The sequence below is a fragment of the Oryzias melastigma genome, linkage group LG1 (assembly GCF_002922805.2).
Source record: "Oryzias melastigma strain HK-1 linkage group LG1, ASM292280v2, whole genome shotgun sequence".
NCBI classification, from domain to species: Eukaryota; Metazoa; Chordata; class Actinopteri; order Beloniformes; family Adrianichthyidae; genus Oryzias; species Oryzias melastigma.
In genome coordinates, this window is record NC_050512.1 from 6,309,839 (window position 1) to 6,328,418 (window position 18,580).

General features: G+C 42.2%; 1 protein-coding gene and 1 long non-coding RNA gene across 2 annotated transcripts in view; both read right to left on the bottom strand.

Moving 5' to 3' along the window:
* Positions 1 to 140: 140 nt before the first annotated feature.
* On the bottom strand, positions 141 to 3,710 carry LOC118599357. The gene is made up of 2 exons (XR_004948664.1): positions 1,454 to 3,710; positions 141 to 1,377 (listed from the first exon to the last, which is right to left on the bottom strand). It is a non-coding gene; the product is annotated as an uncharacterized LOC118599357 (long non-coding RNA).
* A 397-nt stretch (positions 3,711 to 4,107) lies between these two features.
* The window catches only part of nomo (nodal modulator), a 29,709-nt gene continuing 15,236 nt past the window's right edge, over positions 4,108 to 18,580 (bottom strand). The window contains exons 18-47 of the mRNA XM_024259571.2: positions 18,021 to 18,110; positions 17,897 to 17,942; positions 17,714 to 17,814; positions 17,452 to 17,558; positions 17,282 to 17,354; positions 16,932 to 17,084; positions 16,710 to 16,847; positions 14,620 to 14,709; positions 14,439 to 14,544; positions 14,220 to 14,370; positions 13,955 to 14,132; positions 13,702 to 13,843; positions 12,507 to 12,638; positions 12,051 to 12,187; positions 11,889 to 11,976; positions 11,600 to 11,663; positions 11,433 to 11,528; positions 11,142 to 11,363; positions 10,987 to 11,069; positions 10,750 to 10,909; positions 9,654 to 9,780; positions 8,700 to 8,813; positions 8,496 to 8,623; positions 8,277 to 8,418; positions 8,111 to 8,194; positions 7,674 to 7,784; positions 5,577 to 5,678; positions 5,380 to 5,499; positions 5,210 to 5,302; positions 4,108 to 5,097 (exon numbers count right to left, since the gene is read on the bottom strand). Coding sequence (XP_024115339.1) covers positions 4,966 to 5,097; positions 5,210 to 5,302; positions 5,380 to 5,499; positions 5,577 to 5,678; positions 7,674 to 7,784; positions 8,111 to 8,194; positions 8,277 to 8,418; positions 8,496 to 8,623; positions 8,700 to 8,813; positions 9,654 to 9,780; positions 10,750 to 10,909; positions 10,987 to 11,069; positions 11,142 to 11,363; positions 11,433 to 11,528; positions 11,600 to 11,663; positions 11,889 to 11,976; positions 12,051 to 12,187; positions 12,507 to 12,638; positions 13,702 to 13,843; positions 13,955 to 14,132; positions 14,220 to 14,370; positions 14,439 to 14,544; positions 14,620 to 14,709; positions 16,710 to 16,847; positions 16,932 to 17,084; positions 17,282 to 17,354; positions 17,452 to 17,558; positions 17,714 to 17,814; positions 17,897 to 17,942; positions 18,021 to 18,110 — 3,510 coding nt within the window. The 3' untranslated portion in view covers positions 4,108 to 4,965. The remainder of the gene's footprint in view (positions 5,098 to 5,209; positions 5,303 to 5,379; positions 5,500 to 5,576; positions 5,679 to 7,673; positions 7,785 to 8,110; positions 8,195 to 8,276; positions 8,419 to 8,495; positions 8,624 to 8,699; positions 8,814 to 9,653; positions 9,781 to 10,749; positions 10,910 to 10,986; positions 11,070 to 11,141; positions 11,364 to 11,432; positions 11,529 to 11,599; positions 11,664 to 11,888; positions 11,977 to 12,050; positions 12,188 to 12,506; positions 12,639 to 13,701; positions 13,844 to 13,954; positions 14,133 to 14,219; positions 14,371 to 14,438; positions 14,545 to 14,619; positions 14,710 to 16,709; positions 16,848 to 16,931; positions 17,085 to 17,281; positions 17,355 to 17,451; positions 17,559 to 17,713; positions 17,815 to 17,896; positions 17,943 to 18,020; positions 18,111 to 18,580) is intronic.

Sequence of the window (18,580 nt, forward strand, 5' to 3'; positions counted from 1 at the left end):
TCTTTTTAAAATTGCTCTTTATTAACTCTGTTTTTATATTCTGTGTTTTACTCTGTTTTTTATTCTGGGTTCTACTTTGCAGCACTTTGTGATTTTTGTCTTGAAAGGTGTTATTTATATAAATAAGGATTATTATTATTATATTCTTATTATTTTATTTAGTTCTCTATGCATCTGTTTGGTGCAGTGCAATTCATGTGTTGTTCCTCTTTCCAAGAGAGTTCAGCTTCCAGGTGGAACGTCTGTGCTCTTGTTCTTGGCCGTGGAACGCGCCTCTGGCTGTTCTTAGCAGTGGACTTCACCCCCAGCCTTCCCCCAGTTCTATCTGGAACAGATAAACGAATTCTTCTTTCACATCACTGAGGTTTCTTCTTTTTTTGCAAGAATAAGGTATTTGTGTTTTTTCTCTTTTTTGGAGTTTTTCATCTCTGAGAAGGTGGGTCTAGTTTAGTTCAGTCTGTTTAGTTCAGCAACCGGCTATTGTTTGTATTTTATGACAGACTTTTTGCTTTTCCAGAAGCACTGGTATGAATCCCTATGAGACAATTGTTTTGTGATATTAGAGTATAAAAATAACATTAAATTCAATTGAATTGAATTCAAAGCAGCTGTTAAAACTCTGATGACCCAGCATTCTAGCAACATTTAAATGCATCACGTACGCACAAATCTTGGAGATGTGAGGAGTCTCACATCAGATTTGTGCGTAAATGTGGTTTTGTGTGTGTATCAGATGATTGGTGAGTACCTTTTAAAGATTTGGGTCGTTAGTTTAAACTTTTGTAATTTTAAGTTGTACACATGTAAACTGTATTTTGTAACTTGTGTACATACGAAAACACAATTGCAAGAATACACAGTTATGTACAAAAAGTATTGCATAAGTTACAAATCAAGAATTATGTACGCTAACATCCAATGTTATACACAAACATGCAGACACAAATTACAAATCAAGAATTACACACTAATCAGATTAGTCTATTTTCTCTCCGTACATTTGTGTCACCACAGCTCATCTTCTGAACGGTTAACCCTGAACCCTCCGCGCTCTCCACAAACATCAGTTGTGCACTGGCCTGTGCATTATGAGTGGTAGGGGTGACTCAGTGGTGACACAATGGTGTGTGAGGCACAGTGTGACTCAGCCACCCTCACGCACACATAAATGGCGGCGAAGCCACCAAGTGTGGGAGACAGTTATGGTAGGTGACAGAGAGACGCAAACGCTGCAAACGAGGGATCAGCCATGGCTATTCTCCGGAAGAGTTCTCCGAATGAACAGGACTTCCACGTGGTTTTAAGGTGGGGAGTAACAGCAAGTGACATGGACCAAGACTATGGAGGAAGTTGAACCAGGTCATCAGCAACAGTGGCCTGCAGGTGAAATCCTTTAGTCAGAAAAAACAGAGGAAGTCCTCGTCTCTGTGACTTCCTGCTAAATATTACAAACCTCTGAAGCCGGACTCAGGTGGGCAGTTCTTTGGTTTCCACTTCTACTGTAGATGCCCTTTGGGAAGACTTGAGGTGTTTTTTTTTTTAGAATTTTAGTGGGTACCAACTGTTTGGGTTGTGAGGGAGGAGGCATCCCTCAGTCCACTTCCTATATTAAAACTCACAAACACATTCACATGTTAGGACGCAAAAAATAATAAAATGTCATATTAAAGGTCAAAATACTGAAACATAATGGTGATTCATAAAAGTAGTGAAACACACAAATTCACAAATTCCTTTATAGAACATCTTCAGGTTGTGTTATCTGAAATGATCTGTTTCCAGACACTTTAAAGCCCTTAAAATGTCGCTCTAAAAGAATAACCTACCAAGCTCCGCCCACCCCATCACAAAAAAGCTCACACTGAAATTTTTTGGCATCATTTCCTGCAGATGCTGAGGAGCAGGAACTTCACCGGGAAAGAAAACATTTGGAAATGAAAACGGGGCCAAGAAATCAGTGGAAGAATGTGATTCTTTGAGACATCCAGCTGTTTGTATCTCAGGTTTTTGAACAAAAGAAAATCCTATTTGTGATCAATTATTTGGTCGTTTTCAATCGACATACTTAACATTATAAAGGAAATACAATTATTTGTGTTTTAAAAAATGAAAACATATTAATATAATCACAAAAATAAAGCCTCCAGAGGTCTCACCATCCTGTCTGCAGATGAAACCACATCTCCATGAACTTAAACTGTTTTTGATGATGCTAAACACGTATATTTAAATCTTGTAACTCATTTTCATCATTTTGACCAAATACTTTATGCATTTTAAATATAATACTTTAAATGAAATAGGTTTTAAATGCTGATGTTTTCCCTCAGTTTCAGACAGTAAAGTTATGATCTTTGAATATTTATCCTATTTTTCATCTTTCCATTAAAACAAAGGTGGAGGTACAATGTCAGAGCCCCTTCTCTCCTCTGGTATGAACCGTTTCCTCTCTTCTGCACATAGAGAAGATTTACTGGCTCTGCTACTAAACCATCGGACCTCCAGGTGCAGAATCCAGTGGGAATTTTTAATCCCAGGAGCTTCTCTGTGGATTTGTCTGCTTGTTACCTTCTTTTAGCTCGTATGTCAATCACATTTTTACAAAGACTTTTCATGTTTGTTAATAATCCTTTGGCTGTTTTTACTCACAATTGTCTTGAAAAAGGTAGATGATCATGAGATCTGCTGAGACTGGTGAACCGTCAATCGTTAGCCTCGCTTTCACACTATGGTAGTTTGGATAGGCTCCAGCAACCACATAAAAAGGATGGGCAGAGAAATATTGTAGAAAGACAGGAGTTTGTTGAAATTCTGCTTATTCAGCATGTTTGAGCATTTGGTGTACCACAAGGATCCACGTTTGGCCCCAAAAAGTATTTTGTAAATATTGTTACTACTATTTTTGGCTTTTATTGTGTCTTACTTTGGTTTTACTGGCTTGTGGTGTGTTTGTCTCTATGTGTGACTGATTGTTTTATGCCATTTTATTTTTGTGAAACACTGTTGGTTTTTATCTGGGAGGGGTGCTACAGAAATAAACATTTAGTTCCTTGTTTATTTTTTCTACTGCATTAGTTTAGATAAAAAATAGATAAATAAATAAAAACCAAAATATGTTTAACACAAATGCTCACTATTTAGTAAAACCCTTGTTTAAATCTTCAAGAAAATGCACATTTACTACATTTTTCAATTTTTTACTTTCTTGATTATTAAAAATTTAACGTTCAAAAACGTGTTCCATTTTTAGTAGACACTATGTGTTTTTTTTAATTAAATTAATACTAGGAATAGTTGTATGCTTCATCTCACTTTTTTGCCATTTCAATTGTTATTTTTTTATGTTTTGTGACCAGATATTTGTTTTTTTTATACATGTTCAAAAACCTTCTGGAAAAAGGACTGTATGTGTTGATTTATTTAATACAGTTGTAAAAATGTTGCGTGCAAGTTTCCAGTGTCACAACCTACATTCAATTATTTAATGCGTGCCTGTATTTGTATGCCGGCGGTTATATATCAGAAAAAAAGTGTTTAAGCTACAAAAAAAAAAAATATATATAGCCATAAATAACTATATATATAAATTATACATACATACACGTACATATTTTCTCGTTTTGGTTTGTTTTTTGCTGTATTTTAGTTTTTGTTCTAGCTTTAGCAATTTCTTATGATTTTTTAAGAACAATGTTTTTAAAATAGTGAAATGGTCCTCTACATTAAAAGCATTAAAAATCAATTTATAAAGTTTAAGTGAAATAAAGTTGGGGAAAAGTGTTTTTCAATAAAAACTTGTTTTCAAGCCTTTAGTCACATCATTTTAACCCTTGAGGACCCACGGTGACATCAGTGTAACAGATGTGGTGGTGCATTCCACATCATTTTACTTTTCAATCTTTTTGTAGTTTTTGCAGATTTTCAGTTTTATTCTGAAGAAATGACATCACTTGACTTCCTGTCAGGAAAACACTTGTGATCCTGAACTAATTTAATAATCATTCTTTACTTTAGCAACCAAATAATAAGAAGATAAAGTTCTTAGATACATACCAAACTTATGTCTGGAGCTAGAGTGCCCCCTGCAGGTAAAACTGTTAAACACCATTCATTGTGGTCAAACTTTATTTTGAAAAACACATGAACAGCTCTTTAAATGTGCCCCACCTGGAATAGTTTCCCTGTTGGTGTGACACACATGACAGACTTTTCACAGTACGGTTGGACCCTGCGACCTCGCAGAGCATCATCATCATCATCATCATCATCAAACGCAGGAAGAACATCTTTAGTCCTTTTAATGTTGTAGAAAAATGTAACCACACACTGTCTGAAAGAATGGATTCAAAAAGTCATCCGCCACAGTCCAAAGAAACGTTCTTTCACACAAACTAGACTAGTGTTCATATGAGAATCAGTGTTAATAAATTAACCAAACTTCACTCCATTATTCAGATTTGTTTTCATCCCCTGAGAAAACTGACACAGTTCCTCTTAAATCACAATGAAATGGAGGAGACCCCAGATCAGATCAGGAGTTCAAAGATCTAATCACTGAAAGTCTCCAGCTGCCGCTCAGCTACAGTTCTGTAAAAATGTGCCACTAACATTTCAGAAAAACCCTAAACCTAAACGGACTTTTATGGACTAACAAATTTTATCAACAGTCTGATTAGAATTCAACATGTGGGTTTTTCTGATCTTAAAGAGGGACAAAATGATATTAAGACTACGATCGAAGGCATGGAAGTGCTTTCAGAACCACAACGGGAAACTTGAAGAGAGATAAATTCTTTAGAATTGTTCTGAGATTTGAGATTTGGACAGGAGTCATGTGGGCAAAAGAAAGTCGAATGGTCTCTCCTGGGGCTCCACCCCCGAGCCTGCTGTCAGATCACGCCTTGACGAGCTCAAAGGAAAACCGGCAGTACCGGGGCCGGCGCTCCACCGAGGCCGTGGCGTGCCTCACGTACGCCGCGCCTTCTGTCTCTTGGTCTGGCGCTTGGCTTCATCTAGAGCGGCTCCGTCGGCGCTGGCCTGGGCCATGCTCCTCACCCCCTGGATGCGGTTCACCAGCTGCAGCAGCATGGGGATCACCTGTAGATCACGCCAGCACTGGGATTAAACACCGCCTGGACCCTCAACAAGGAAACACGCGGCCCAAAGCGAGAATACGTGACTTTTGGACCGGGGTTGGTGGTGCTCATACCTTCTCGTGGTTGTATGCGGCCAGAAGCAGCAGCAGAGTGAGGGGTAGAGCGATGTAGGATCCCTGTGCAACATCCTGGTCAGGCACTTTACGCTGAGACACACACAGGCAGCCGTGAGCACACAAAACCCACAAAACGCGACTGAGAAGCGCGGAGGTGTGAGCCTCACCGTGGGGTTAAAGGTGAGCGTGACGTGCTTGTGGTGGCCGGAGGTGCTGAAGGACACCTGAGGCAGAGTGTAGTCGTACTGGGAGCGGGACAGCGTGGAGTACAGCATCAGCACGTAGGTCTGAAAGAGAAAGAATCCGTGTCTAGGATGGTGGTGAAGCTGTGGAACCTCAGAAACATTCAGACAAAGGCTCAAACCTCCCCATCCTGGTCCAGAGGGGGGAAGTGGAAGAACAAAGACTGTCCCAGAGACACACTGTTGATGGGATTGTCCAGATTGTCAATTCTGTACAGTTTTACCTAAAATAAAAAGACAAGAACAGATAATTCAGTGCAGTGTTTATAAAGCTTTCCAAGCGTTAGTGCTTTGGATGGGCAGATCAGAGGTTCTCTCAAAGGTTTGATACAGTGGAGAACAAACATTTTTAAAAGTAATTCTGACTGAAGTGGAGCCGACATGAATAAGCTCTCAGATAACGCCACCTGGACTATGTGCCGCCATTATAGAGACTCACCCCGATTTGTGCTTGAGTAAAGTATATTCTGGAATATAAGTTGCACCGGTGTACAAGTCACAAGAGCAAAAAATGTCAAATCAAGAAGAAGAAAACCATAAATAAGTCGCTCTTGAGTATAAGTCGCACTTTTAGGAGAAAAGTCTGACATTTCAGAACAAAAGCCCAGTGAAGCTAAAAAAATACATAAAGAAAGAAATACAAGAATACTAATCTTTTGATCTGTATAAGAATAATATCAAAATTTAAGAGGAAAACAATCAGATTCTCTTCCATGTTTGTTTTAGATACTTCTTCTGCCGCTGTCAATAGCTAATACTTCAGATGCAGTGCCCTCTGGTGGTTGTTAGAGGAAACAACCGTTAAAAGACAACTGGTGTTTACTGGGAAAATAACAAATATATCAGCCTTTTGATGTAAAAAAACAAAACAAAACAAAAACACACAAATAAGTCGCCTTTAAGCATAAGTTACACCCCTAGCTAAACTATGAAACAAACTGTGACTTATACTACAGAAAATACAGTAATTCTTGATTTTTAACTCATATAATACATTTTGTGCATAAGTACAAATTTATAAAATTCAAAAAAATACAAAATACAATTTACACATGCATAAATTAAAATGACAAAAGCTTGAAAGTAAGTAACATACAACTCTTTAAAAAATTACTGATTATCGGTTGTTGCAAACAGAAAACCAAATTTATGCACAAATCTGAGGTGAGACTCTTTCATGTCACCAAGAAAGAAAAGATTAAAGGTGTGTTTAAATGCTACATAAATGCTGGGTCATCAGGAAAGCATGTTGTTGGAGGCGCTGAGAAGTGGAAGCGACAGTTCTGAAAAATGTTTTTATTTTTTAAAGGGATAAGTGTTTCAAAAATGTTTTTTAAACCTTTTTATATTACTGTAATTATTGAGAATATCTGCTTAAGAAAGTGAGAAAATGACAATTTTTTTCTAGATTTTAGTCACACTAAGTTCAAAGTGGTTAATAGGAAAACTCTGATGAACCAGCTTTCTAGGAGCATTTAAATGCATCACTCAGATGAATCTTTGAGACCAGAATAGAGTCTCACGTGAGATTTGTGTGTTAATGTTGTTTTGATAAAACTTAATTGATCTAAGAAAGCAGTTTTAATCAAACTTTTAATTTTTTTATTCAATAGTTGTTCATTTGAAAAGTCAATCTCCAATCATCTTTGGATCTATTGTAATCTATTCTGTTCCCAGTGGTCTTTTTATTATAATTCTTTTGTTTTTGTAGCCAAAATAAAAACCTGTGTTTCTTTCATTAGTGTCAAGTTCATCAGAAATTTGTCTCCGAGTTGTGGGCAGGACTGTTGGTGCAGAGTTAGCCTGCACTCATTTCCCATCATTCTTTTCACTCAGTTTGGGTGTATTCAGACTGAAAAGTTGTGCTGGATTATCGAGGGAAACAAACTCTGGTTCACTTTGTAATGTGTTCAGTCCAGCCTTAAACTTAATTTTCTTTACATTTGTCCTCCATTATGAGAAAATCGCAACAAGAACATGTTTAAAAACATAAAAAAACATTTTCATTGGACTGAGTCTTTAAAAGTTAACTTTCACAGATTCAGTATTTGCTGTCCTGAAGAGCCCCATCACTGCACCACGCTGGAGTTGTCTTAAATAATCTCTGGTTCTCCAACTTCAAGTCAAAGCAGCTTTTATTAGAACAGTATTTCCCACAAAGCATCAAGATCCTGGTAAACCGATTATCCTCAAAGGGTTAAGGAGAACAATGTTCTCACCGACAGAGTTGGCAGGTGCTCTGGAGACGTGATGATGTTCCCGCTGAGGTCAAACTGGTTGATCTGCCTGAACGCGATGATGTTGACTCCTTCAATGTCGCTGTTTCCGACCTGAGAGGAAACGCAGATTTATGCAACACTGGATGGAGGCGGGTTCAGAGGACGCGGCGTCACACGGAGAGGTGATTATCACAGGGTTACTCTCCAGCATCACGGGGAGGGGTGTGGGTGTTTGGAACAAGGGGGTTGGCTGCAGGATAATTACAGGTTTTTCTTTGTATTTATGTCGTAATATTTCTTTTTTTTCTTCTGATTACTAAATTGTGATTTGATTTATTTGATGTAGGCACCATTATCACCAAGACAAATTCCTCGTATGTGTAAAATCGTACTTGGCAATAAAGCTGCTTCTGATAAAGGCTGTGATGTTGTGCTACCTCTATGGCTCTGTGCTTCGGCAGGGCTCGCTCGATGTGGTCGTTTCCTTCAGCTCGCAGCTGAATCAGATATTTGCAACCAGGCTGAAAAACAAAAAAAAAACATCAGGAACCCCAATTCTTTTAGCATGTGCAGCTTCTGAATGCTGTCTGGAGAAGTCCTCACCAGCAGCCCCCGCAGGCGGAATTGCCCGTCTTCGTCCGTGAGCGTGTCCTCGCTGTAGAGGCTGCAGTCTCCCTGCCCCACCGCCTCCACGGCCACGTCGCGCTCTGCGTCCCCACTCAGCGACTGCACGGCTCCATAGCAGCTAAAGATCAAATTTGCCCCATAAACCAGCAGCTGCTGATTTCTGGTAAAAACCCAAAGTGTTTCTGCACCACTAACCTGTAGGCAGTTTTGATGCCGGTGATGTCGATGCTGAGGTTCTGGCCCTCCTCCACTGTGATCATCTGAGAGGCGGGCTCGAAGCGGAACTCCTTCATCATGGGTTTGAAGTAGTACTGACCAGGAGTCTGGAGGAAACCGGTGAGACACAGATTAGGGCTGAGCTGCAAAGAGACGTTCGTCTGAGTGGCGCTGCATTCTGACCAGGTTGTTGAAGGTGAGGAGGCCGGTGTCCTGCGTCAGGAGGTTGGAGCGAAACTGTCCTCCACTCAGAGACAGGAGGACGCCTGACAGCGGCTGTCCATCCTCTGACTTGATCTGGAAAAGACAAAACGGGTGTTTTACCACTCACGGGGGCTGATCCGCATCAAGAAACTCTCTCAAGCCTCCATCACTAATTAATAGACAGTAGTGCTGCCACAAACGATTATCTTAATAGTCTACTAATCCTCGATTATTTTTTCCGATTAGTCGACTAATCGGGTCATGTATAAATTATTAAAAACACACATCTTAACCATCATTAGCTTCAAAATAACTAAACACTATATATGTTCACACTGGCATTCTCTGCAATAATCCTATAATCCTATAATGCTGTAAACTAAATTTGGCCGCTGAAATCTATAGATGAAAACACTGAAACTGAAAGCCAGCAAAAATATTAGTTAAATGCCAAATTAGCCAAAATAGCTAGCATGCTGCTGAAATATTAGCTAAAATCCACATTAACTGAAAAAATCCTAAATTAGCCAAAACAGCTAGCATGTAACTGAAATATTAGCTAAACTCTAAAATAGCCTAAAAAAACCAATGAAGCCTAAATTTGTAAAAATAGCTAGCGTGCAGATAAATATTGGTTATCTCCAAAATAATCCAAATAACTGTAATAAATGCCAACATAGTCCAAAAAGCTAGCATGCCATTATAACTTTCAATTTCACTACACTCTGACTCCATATAATATAAAGTAACGACTAATCGACCATTAAATTAGTTGTCGACTACTTTAATAGTCGATTAGTCGTCGATTAGTCCTCCAATTGTGGCAGCTCTAATAGACAGTCAGAAGGAACAAACTGAACCTTTTCATCAGATGAAAGGTTGAAGCGGCTGCTGCTTAGTAGAGGTGAAATGTCGGGAGGGGAATCCACCCACCTTAAAGGTAACGCCTGCCAGAGCGAAGGCCTTGAAGTCCCCCCGGGTTCCCTCAGCTGGGCTCAGGACGAAGCCCTCCTTCCTGGCACTGATGTCGTAGCTGCGGTCGCTGTGGAGCGGACCCACGCTGAGCAGGGAGAAGAGCAATCAGCACACACACCAAAGACTGAATTTCTGCACACATGAAATCACTGAGTCTAGAAAAACATCAGTTTTAGTCCAACCTGTGCTATTCTGAATCGTGAAATCTTCTCGACAGCCTGGAAAAGTGGCTCTGATTATCAGGTACAGCCTCCAATTGGGAGTCTAAAGCTGTAGCAATGTGCTCAAGGGTTTTCTTAAGGAGTCGTACCGATTTAAGGCAGGCTATCCCGCTGCCAGTGGAGTGATTCACGTTCTAGATGACTATTGACATCATCGAGTCATAGTAACGTTCAAATTTGAAGACACAAGTTTTCCATATACTGTTTGGAGGGATAAATGTAGGGATAGGGAAGTAATTGGGATTCAGCAGTAGTAACTTCCAGATTTGAAGACACTGTTTTTCCGTATCTTTCTGCTTGGTGGGCTAAATGTAGGGGCAGAGAAGCAATTCGGCGAGGGTTAAAGAGAAGCTGTGACCATCTTCTGCCTCAGTAAGCAGCAGCTCTTTCAGAGTTTTAACCAGAACCAGAAGAACTGACCTCATCGCTCCTGTCCTCCTCTCTCCTCTCAGCTGCTCCTCAACTTTGTAAACTACAAACCAGCTGCTTTTTTTTGTTTAGCTGATTTCCATTCCGTTTCCAGATTGGCTACTTAGGAATATTTGCATATACTAATTTTCATTTATATGGACCTTATTTGGAAGAATGGTGGGAGGATCACACAGGAAAAGTACTTATAGAGAGATGGCAGTGAGAAGTTTTTTTCTGAGTGAGCATATTTTTGGATTTAAGGGTTTTCATTCCGTTTCCATGCTACTTCTAGTAAAATGAGGTCCCTGTTATCTGAGCTCCTGTTGGACAGTCAATAAAGTACTTGGATCAAATACTAGATCAGTGAAAACACAAGGAAAAGCAGATGCTTGAAGTGAAACTATTGGAGCAGGGCCTTGTACCTGTACGCTCCAACGTCGTTTGTGGCCACAGTGATGAGCGGAGCAGAAGCTCCTCTCTCAGTGATGGAGATCTCCACCCCCTCGAGCGCCGGTGAGACGGTTCCCTCCAAGAAGAGCCCCGCTCGTCCGATGATGTCCACCAGCCGACCGGGACAGGAATCTGTCCAGACACCCAAAATAAGGAGAGTTTTTCCTCCGTTTTCCATGTGTGATAAACCTCACGGAGAAGACTCTTACCTCCTGTGATGGTTGCTTCCACTTCGGGGGGGTAGAAAAGCAGCTCTTTGGAGGAAGGGGTCACGGTGACCCTCTCACCAGCCCTGGAAATTCAGGTTTTAGCCTTTTATGTTGCAGACTCCAGAGATAAGACCATCACTAAAACCGATAGAGACCTGGCCCAGTAAGAAAACTCGTAGTGGAAGGGGCCAATCAGGTCGTCCGCCTTCTCCTGGATGGGCGGGCTGTCGTCCTTGGCTCCTCCCTCGTCTCCGGCAGCGCGGCGCTCCCGCTCCTGGCGGCGCAGCTGGATCTCCTGCAGCTGCTGCTCCTGCCGCTGCTCCTCCAGGCTGCGCAGGGGGCCCAGCACCAGCGCCGGCTCGCTCTCGATGGACGACCTGACGCCGTTTGAGAGACATCGTCAGCGGGGAAAGCCCACACAGCCGCAGTCAGATGGAGCTCCTTACTTGATGGTGACGGTGACGTCGAGGAGCTTGTCGGTGGTGATGAGTCCCGTCATGTGATGCCGCACCGCCGTGAGCGTCAGGATGCTGGGGGCTGAGCTGTTCACGGCAGACAGGAGAGTTCAGAAACCTGCGACTGTGCTTGATAGGAGAGACATGTCTTCACTCACGTGTCATACGTGTAGAAATCCTGCTCAAACTGATGGCAGGAGCGCGGGGTGACCTTATACACACCTGCACAGCAAAACCACAGCATTACTGGCAATCAGTTTTACATTAAACATTTGTTTTTTAGGCAACCAAAGGTGGAAAAAAAGGCTCAGTTTAAAACGTGAATAAACTGTCCTTCCTAAAAAAAAAATCAAAAATTAAAGTTACAGCCAAGGTAATAAATAAATGAAATGTAAACTCCCCACTAACTGATGTGACAGTATTGAGAGTTCAGGAGCTGCAGCTCACCAGGCTTGGACAGGCAGAAGCGGTTGACTCCCTTGGAGAGATTGTACACGCCGACGTTCTCCGGTTTGCTGCCGTCCTGAAAGAACTCCTGTGTGGAAGAACAGGAGCGTCAGATCGGGCGTCCGTCAGCCACAGCAGCAGCACCGCCGACGGTTTACCGACCAGAATGATGGCGTGGGAAAGAGAGCAGCGCAGGATGAAACCGATCTGCCTGAACTCCACCCCCATGACGTCCGAGTCCAGCACCTCCACTTCCATGGACTTCTGCTTCCAGCACCACTCCTCGTGAGGAATACCCACTGAAGGGAACACGAGAGTCAAGTCAAGCAGGGGGAAGCTTTAACCCTTTAACACCAGATTCTTTTAATTTTTAACACGATAATTCCAGTAGATTCAGAAGGAGAAAAGCGGCGTGAGCCACTTTTCTCCTTCTGAATCTACTGGAATTATCGTGTTAATGGTTGAAAAGTTAGTATATTAAAGATGAGGTGTTAAAGGGTTAAACAAATCAGGAAGTTGAGAGGCCCTCAGAAAAGTTTTGATGGAAGAGCTTTGCCAGGTTCTGGAAGAGTTTCTTCTTCAAAAAGTAATCAATGTCAAGAGGAGTCATGGAAGAACCTTTGTATTTCCCAGGCAGAACGTTGTCGAAAGAGAAGCTGAGGACGTCACTGCTCCCGGACAGCGCCACCGTCTTCCTGTCCCCCTGCCGGCTCACCGGCTGCAGCGTCACCGACACGTCATCGCAAGAAGCTAAGAGCCAGCACAAAAACATGTCAGGAGAAAACAAACAGGAACACACCTCTACTTTACATTAGAAAACAGAAAAAAATCGACATCAGGATTAGGGCTGGGTATTGCCAACATTTTCCAGAATTGATTCAATTCAGATTTATTTTTTTTATTCCATTTAATTTTGAGTTTTTACTGTTTACAAATGTAGACACATTTGCTTAAAATATATGACTGACTTTATGATATTCGTATTAATCTGATGCAGTTTACATACTGTAAAATGTACTAGTGAAATAATAATGAGATTGTTAATAGCATACAAACAGAGAAACTACAACAATCGCTCTACTTCTCCTGGAGGGAGTTATAGTTTGGCCACTAGGTGGCGATCGCGCTATAGCATTACACCTTTTTACAGAGAAGAAGAAAGCATGAGCAAAAACTGTTTTTTAGACCACAAAAGATTACCTTAAAATATATTTCCTTAAAATAGTTCTGTAAATTTATGCCTGTGAGTTTATAAAGAATTTAATTTAGTCAGTAATGTATGTTTAGGTCGACCGAGCGTTAGCATTAGCCGCTCTATGGGAAATTCTATTATACATTACCATCAAGCTAGCGGACTTTAGCTTTATGTGTTATATCGACCACCACTTTTATGGATCGATTATTGAGTGAGCTTAGATCGTTAATCAATTTCATCAACCCAGCTCTACTTTAGACTCTAAAAAGGACAATTTAGATTAAACTAAACTCACTTTTACAGTTTATAATCCCTGAATTGATCTAACTGAGTTGTTGCTGTGATCTTTTGCAGCAATGTAATTTTTAAATGAACCAAATCCTACAATGATTATGTTGTTGTATCTGCAGCGTGTTTGCTGCTTCAATACAGTTAACATCATGTGTAAAGTGGATTCTAGACTAGATTATTCTGACTTTAAATGTTGAGATTTTCTTTGTTGAGAGTTTGGTTTTTAAACTAGAGGTTTAGATAGAAACGGTTTTACAAAGCGTCTCCTCTGACTGGAGAACCTCCGCTCTGGTTCACTCTACACCAAAAAGACTCCAGATCTTTTACCTAGACAGTAGACTTTTCCGGAGACAGAAGCCATGAACTGCGTGAACAGCAGGTCGGTGAGGGGCCGGTCCAGCAGGGACACCTCCAGGACCTGAGGCTGCAGAGCCAGGCCTGCCTTCACCTCCGCGTCGGGCAGGGACACCTGAACATGGAGGCTTCAGAATGACTGCATTATCATCACCATCGTGTTACAGAACTGTCTGAGGGAACAGCTAACAGTTGTGTTTGTTGTTTGTTGTGGCTGTAGCCTCACATGGATGTTGTAGTCTCCCGGTTTGGCCTGAAAGCAGAAGGCCCCCTGCGGGTCGGAGTCCACGCTGCGGCTGGTGGCCTTGTCTTGGCCCCGTGGGGTCAGGATGACCCTGTAGCGGCTCTGCTGCTTCATGCCTTCCGGCAGGCGGCTGATGGAGATCTGACCGCAGACGCTGAACCTGTGAGGGACACCGGCCGCTCTCCTTAAGGCTTTAACCCGTGAGTGCGTTTCTGTGTCGTAGACTAAAAGCTCCGCCCTTACTCACCCTGCTGGGATGATGTCAGGAAGCTGGGGGGTGTTGGGGGCGATCTTCACCGTGACCGGCTCAAAGAACATGAGCTCCTTGCTCACGCGGATGGTGTAGGTGCCGGCTGTCATGTTCTCCAGCCGGAAGGAGCCGTCCTCCTTACTGAGCACTGGGACAGGCGGCAGCAGGTCAGCAGGAGAAAGCTACCTCTCTGGTCCAGGACTTCAGAGTTCCTACCTTTGATCAGGTTGTTGAGGGAGACAGCGGCCTCCGCCACGCCCTCCCCACCGCCGCCGTTCAGGACTCGACCCGTCACAGAGAACCCCATCACACGGAAGATGGGCTGTAAAACAAATGAAGGAAACTCTGACATTTGGAAGATGAGCTGAGAGACGACAGAGCTGTAATCTGAACTTACCTCCAGCTTCAGGCTGTTGTGTTCCACCTTAAAGTTCATCCTTGACGGAGCGACATCAAAAGTGATCCTCTCCCCCCGGTAGAAAGGCACCTGAGGAGAAGAGGAAGGAAGAAAAGATGCTGAAAAAACAGATACTGAATGAAGAACTGCTGGAGTGAATCCTGAAGATCCAGACTGAGGTCAGCTCTGATACTTTTGAATCTAAACAACAAACACTTTTCTAAAGAGCTTGTGAAATAAAAAGCTTATACTTGAAACAATCAAAAGGAATCTGGGTATCATTGTACTTTTGTTTGAAGAGATCAGGTTTGATTTAGAGCTCCATCGAAGTTTACATAAAAGAAGAGAGCAGAGGCCGCTGAGGCTTTCTAAAGGAAACACCAACATCTCTACTTGATTCTGAGCTGGATGAGGGTTGATGACCAGAAAAAAAAACTTCAATTCAGAACTCCAAACAAACACAGGATGGTATCATTTTAATCAGCAGAACCTCTCCTATGTGACACTACCTTCATTTAGTCATTTTTCCATGTTGTATTCACACACTAGACATAAAATCATGTAAAAACAGAAAATTCTGTCTGGAAAAATGGGATTCACTTTGCTCTGGAAACCCCAAAAATGTTTAACAAACTCTTTTTACAACATAGAATGAAAGTTTTAGGTGTGATTTTATAAAAACAACAAGAATAAAATTTGTCAACAAATTAATCAACATGTTTTTGAATGAAAATACAAAAAAAATCCAGTTGAAAGTCACAGATTCCTTTGGCTCACATATAGAGGAACATCACAGACCTCACAGCTCCAGGATGATCTTTCTTACCTCAGTCTGCCTGTGAGGCTGCAGCTGCAGGCAGCCCCAAAAATAAGAGGAGCACTGCTGTCCATTTGACATTTTTACTGGAATTCTGTTTTTCAGCAGAGTTTTTTTATTAATACATTTTCCTTTTTGTGTTTGTGGAAAATCAATAAGTTTTTTTGTTTTTTGAGAAGTTTGATCCAGCTGGATTTCAGGTCAGCTCGGCTGGAATCTGCTCACAGGTGGAGGCGTGTCTGTCCACTCTGAACTTTTGCGGTGAACCGTGAAGTTTCACAACACTTTTACACAACACTGATGCTGGTTGTTTTAATTTAATGCAGTCTCCATCTCAAAATAAAATAATGATAATTTCTTTGTTGTTGGCCACACAGCGAGTCCTCTGCCTGGCATTGCAGCCAAACCCTACATTCATCTTCCACCTTATTTATTAAAATAAACGACTGCTTTTGTCCAAAGACTACAATTACATATTCTCTCTTTAGTTCCATAAAATCTCAATCACAGAAAATAAACAAAAGCTTAAGTTTATTTTGGAAGATTTTATTACGCTGATCTCACAGCTGCATGACAGGGTGCCTGAGGGCTTGCGTTAATTTTAGCTGATTTGTTTCCCTTTTCCAGAGAAATTTTTTTTTTTCAAACTTTTGTTAGGTTTCACTCTGGAATGGACTGTTTTTTGTTAAATGTATCAGTTTTACTAGTAAACTAGTAAAATGTCAAAAAGATTGATTGCATTCATTCATCTTCTGAACCCAGTTCATCCCGTTCAGTGTCACAGGGTTTCTGGAAGGACAAAGGCGGGGTTCACCCTGGACAGGTGGCCTGTCGCTCATTCCACTTCTTGAAGGTAAAGAATGATCAGCGGATGAATTATCAGCTGTTGTAGTCTAATAACTCTTGTGCTATTTAGAGTTTTTATTTTTTTTTTGAACGTATGGTTCAGTGATACTTTTAATCTGTGCTGGATAGACCAAAGCACTGAGAGGCTTTTATTGTGGAGGATTTATTAGGCTTGAAAGCATTTCATTTCCTGACTTGCCTGAATAGGAAGTAATTATGTCATCACAGCTGTTTCTGCAGGACTGGATAACGGTTCACAAGGATGCATCAAGTGTTCAAACATACTTCACCATCATCAAAGTAGAAATGGACTTTGGATCATTTGATTCTGACTGAAGATCTCAACAAAAACCTAAATTCTGGTCTAAAGCTGAAGGACAGACTCACATAGATCCAGTTTTTGCACAGAAAGAGAAAGCAGACTCACAACTGTGTACTCGCCGCTGGCCAGTGAAGAGAAGATGAAGCTGCCGTCATCTCTGGACTGAGCGCTGCACAGGTACAGCAGAGAGCTGTCCCCAGAGTCAGCTCCCTCCACCGGAGACGGGTTACAGCCGCTGACGTCCTGGAAGCGAACAGACTCCATCACTTCTGAGCGCGAGAGGCTTTTTTTCTGCATTCCTGAATGTGGAGAGCAGTGCTGCTGTACCTCCTTGCTGACGGTGGACGAGTACAGAAGGAAGGTGACGTCCTTCACCGGTTCTCCGTCGCTGCGGACCTCCCCGAAGACGTCGTATCCCGCGACCACCAGATGCTCAGCGGCCGGAGCGTTGACGGTGGAGACGTGCACGGAGGTGGATCTCTGCAGGGACATGATCAGGTGAACCATCACATAGAGGAGCGGGCGTGGAGACTGTTCTGCGCCGTGGAACGTTCTTCGCGTGCGTGGAGTTTGATATACGCTCCTTTGTCAGAAATTTAACGTCATGCACATGGAACCTCCTGGTTTAGTGAAAGGAAGCAGGAATCTCAGAGAAGATGACACACACGAAAACTGACCTGCTTCAGCGTCCAGGACGGGTGGGACGCTGTGATGTCATAATGTCCCGGCAGAACTTTGAAGAAGGTGTACCTGAGTGAGGAAGAACACAAAGACTGGACGTTGCAGCTGCAGCTCAGAGTCATGATGAATGCTGAAAGAAAAGAGGTTAAACTAAAGCGGAACGTACTTTCCGCCGGGCTGTGTGACCACAGTCTGCAGTTTCTCCTCGGTTCCGGCTCGGCTCAGGGTCACCTCGACCCCTGCTGGGCCCAGCAGATGACCACTGCTCAGAACCTGGACACCAAAAGCAAAACTGCTAAATAAACTGAAAGCTAACTCTGAAACCCAACTGGTTTAGCAAAAACCAACGTGAACTCTTCAGCTCACGGCTGCAGAACTTTGGACCTCTGAGAGTGCAGAGGAGCACACAGGGTTCTGACAGCGCTCACCGCTCCAGACACGGAGAAGCCCGTGAACACAAAGTTGATATCCTCCTCTTTGGTGCAGATGTCGTTGACTCCGTCCACATGCAGCTCCACACTGGTAGGTTCTGTCCACAGTTCAACAGGAGAGACAGTGAAGCAGCATTCATCTGCAGTTAGAAATGTGAGGGAATGTCTGACGGTCTTTACCAAAACTCCATCCCAGAGGAGGCTCAATCTTCAGAACAAAGTCTCCCTGTTGGACCACAGAGAAGGCTTCATTTATGGGACAAACGCAGTTTGACGTTCTGAAGAACATTGTTTCCTCGCGTACCTTATCGTAGAGGGGGATCATGAAGTAGCCGTTGATCGGAGCACAGTCGGTTTGGTATTTTAGTGACCCTTGTTTGGTGTAGAGTTTGATCTGAGGATAACAGGAGACAAGAACTCCAGTGAAACGTGTCAAGATCAACGTCAACATTTCAACTGTTTACCCAGAATACCCTAGTAAATTTGTTTCTGCTTGGAAAAATTAAAGCTATAAATAATAACGACTTTTAAGATATTGTGTTTTTTTTCCTCCATCATCACAAGTCAATTTTGATTTGTCTTCTAAAGTGTCACTTCTCAGTTTTCTCTGGTCTGTCTGATCTTTTTTTTTTATACTTTTGTAAAAGCGTTCCCAGTGGGTCTTTTCACTATGATGATGCTGTTTTTAGGAAAACATCAGAAATCCTGTGTCTTTTTCTAGGACAAAAGTTCTGCAGACCACCAAGAGTTCATCAGAAATTCACCTCCGACTTGTGGGCGGAACTGTTAGCATTGAGTAAGCCTCCACTGATGTCCCATTATCCCTTTGTTTACACCAGGGGTCACCAACTTTTTTTTTTTTTT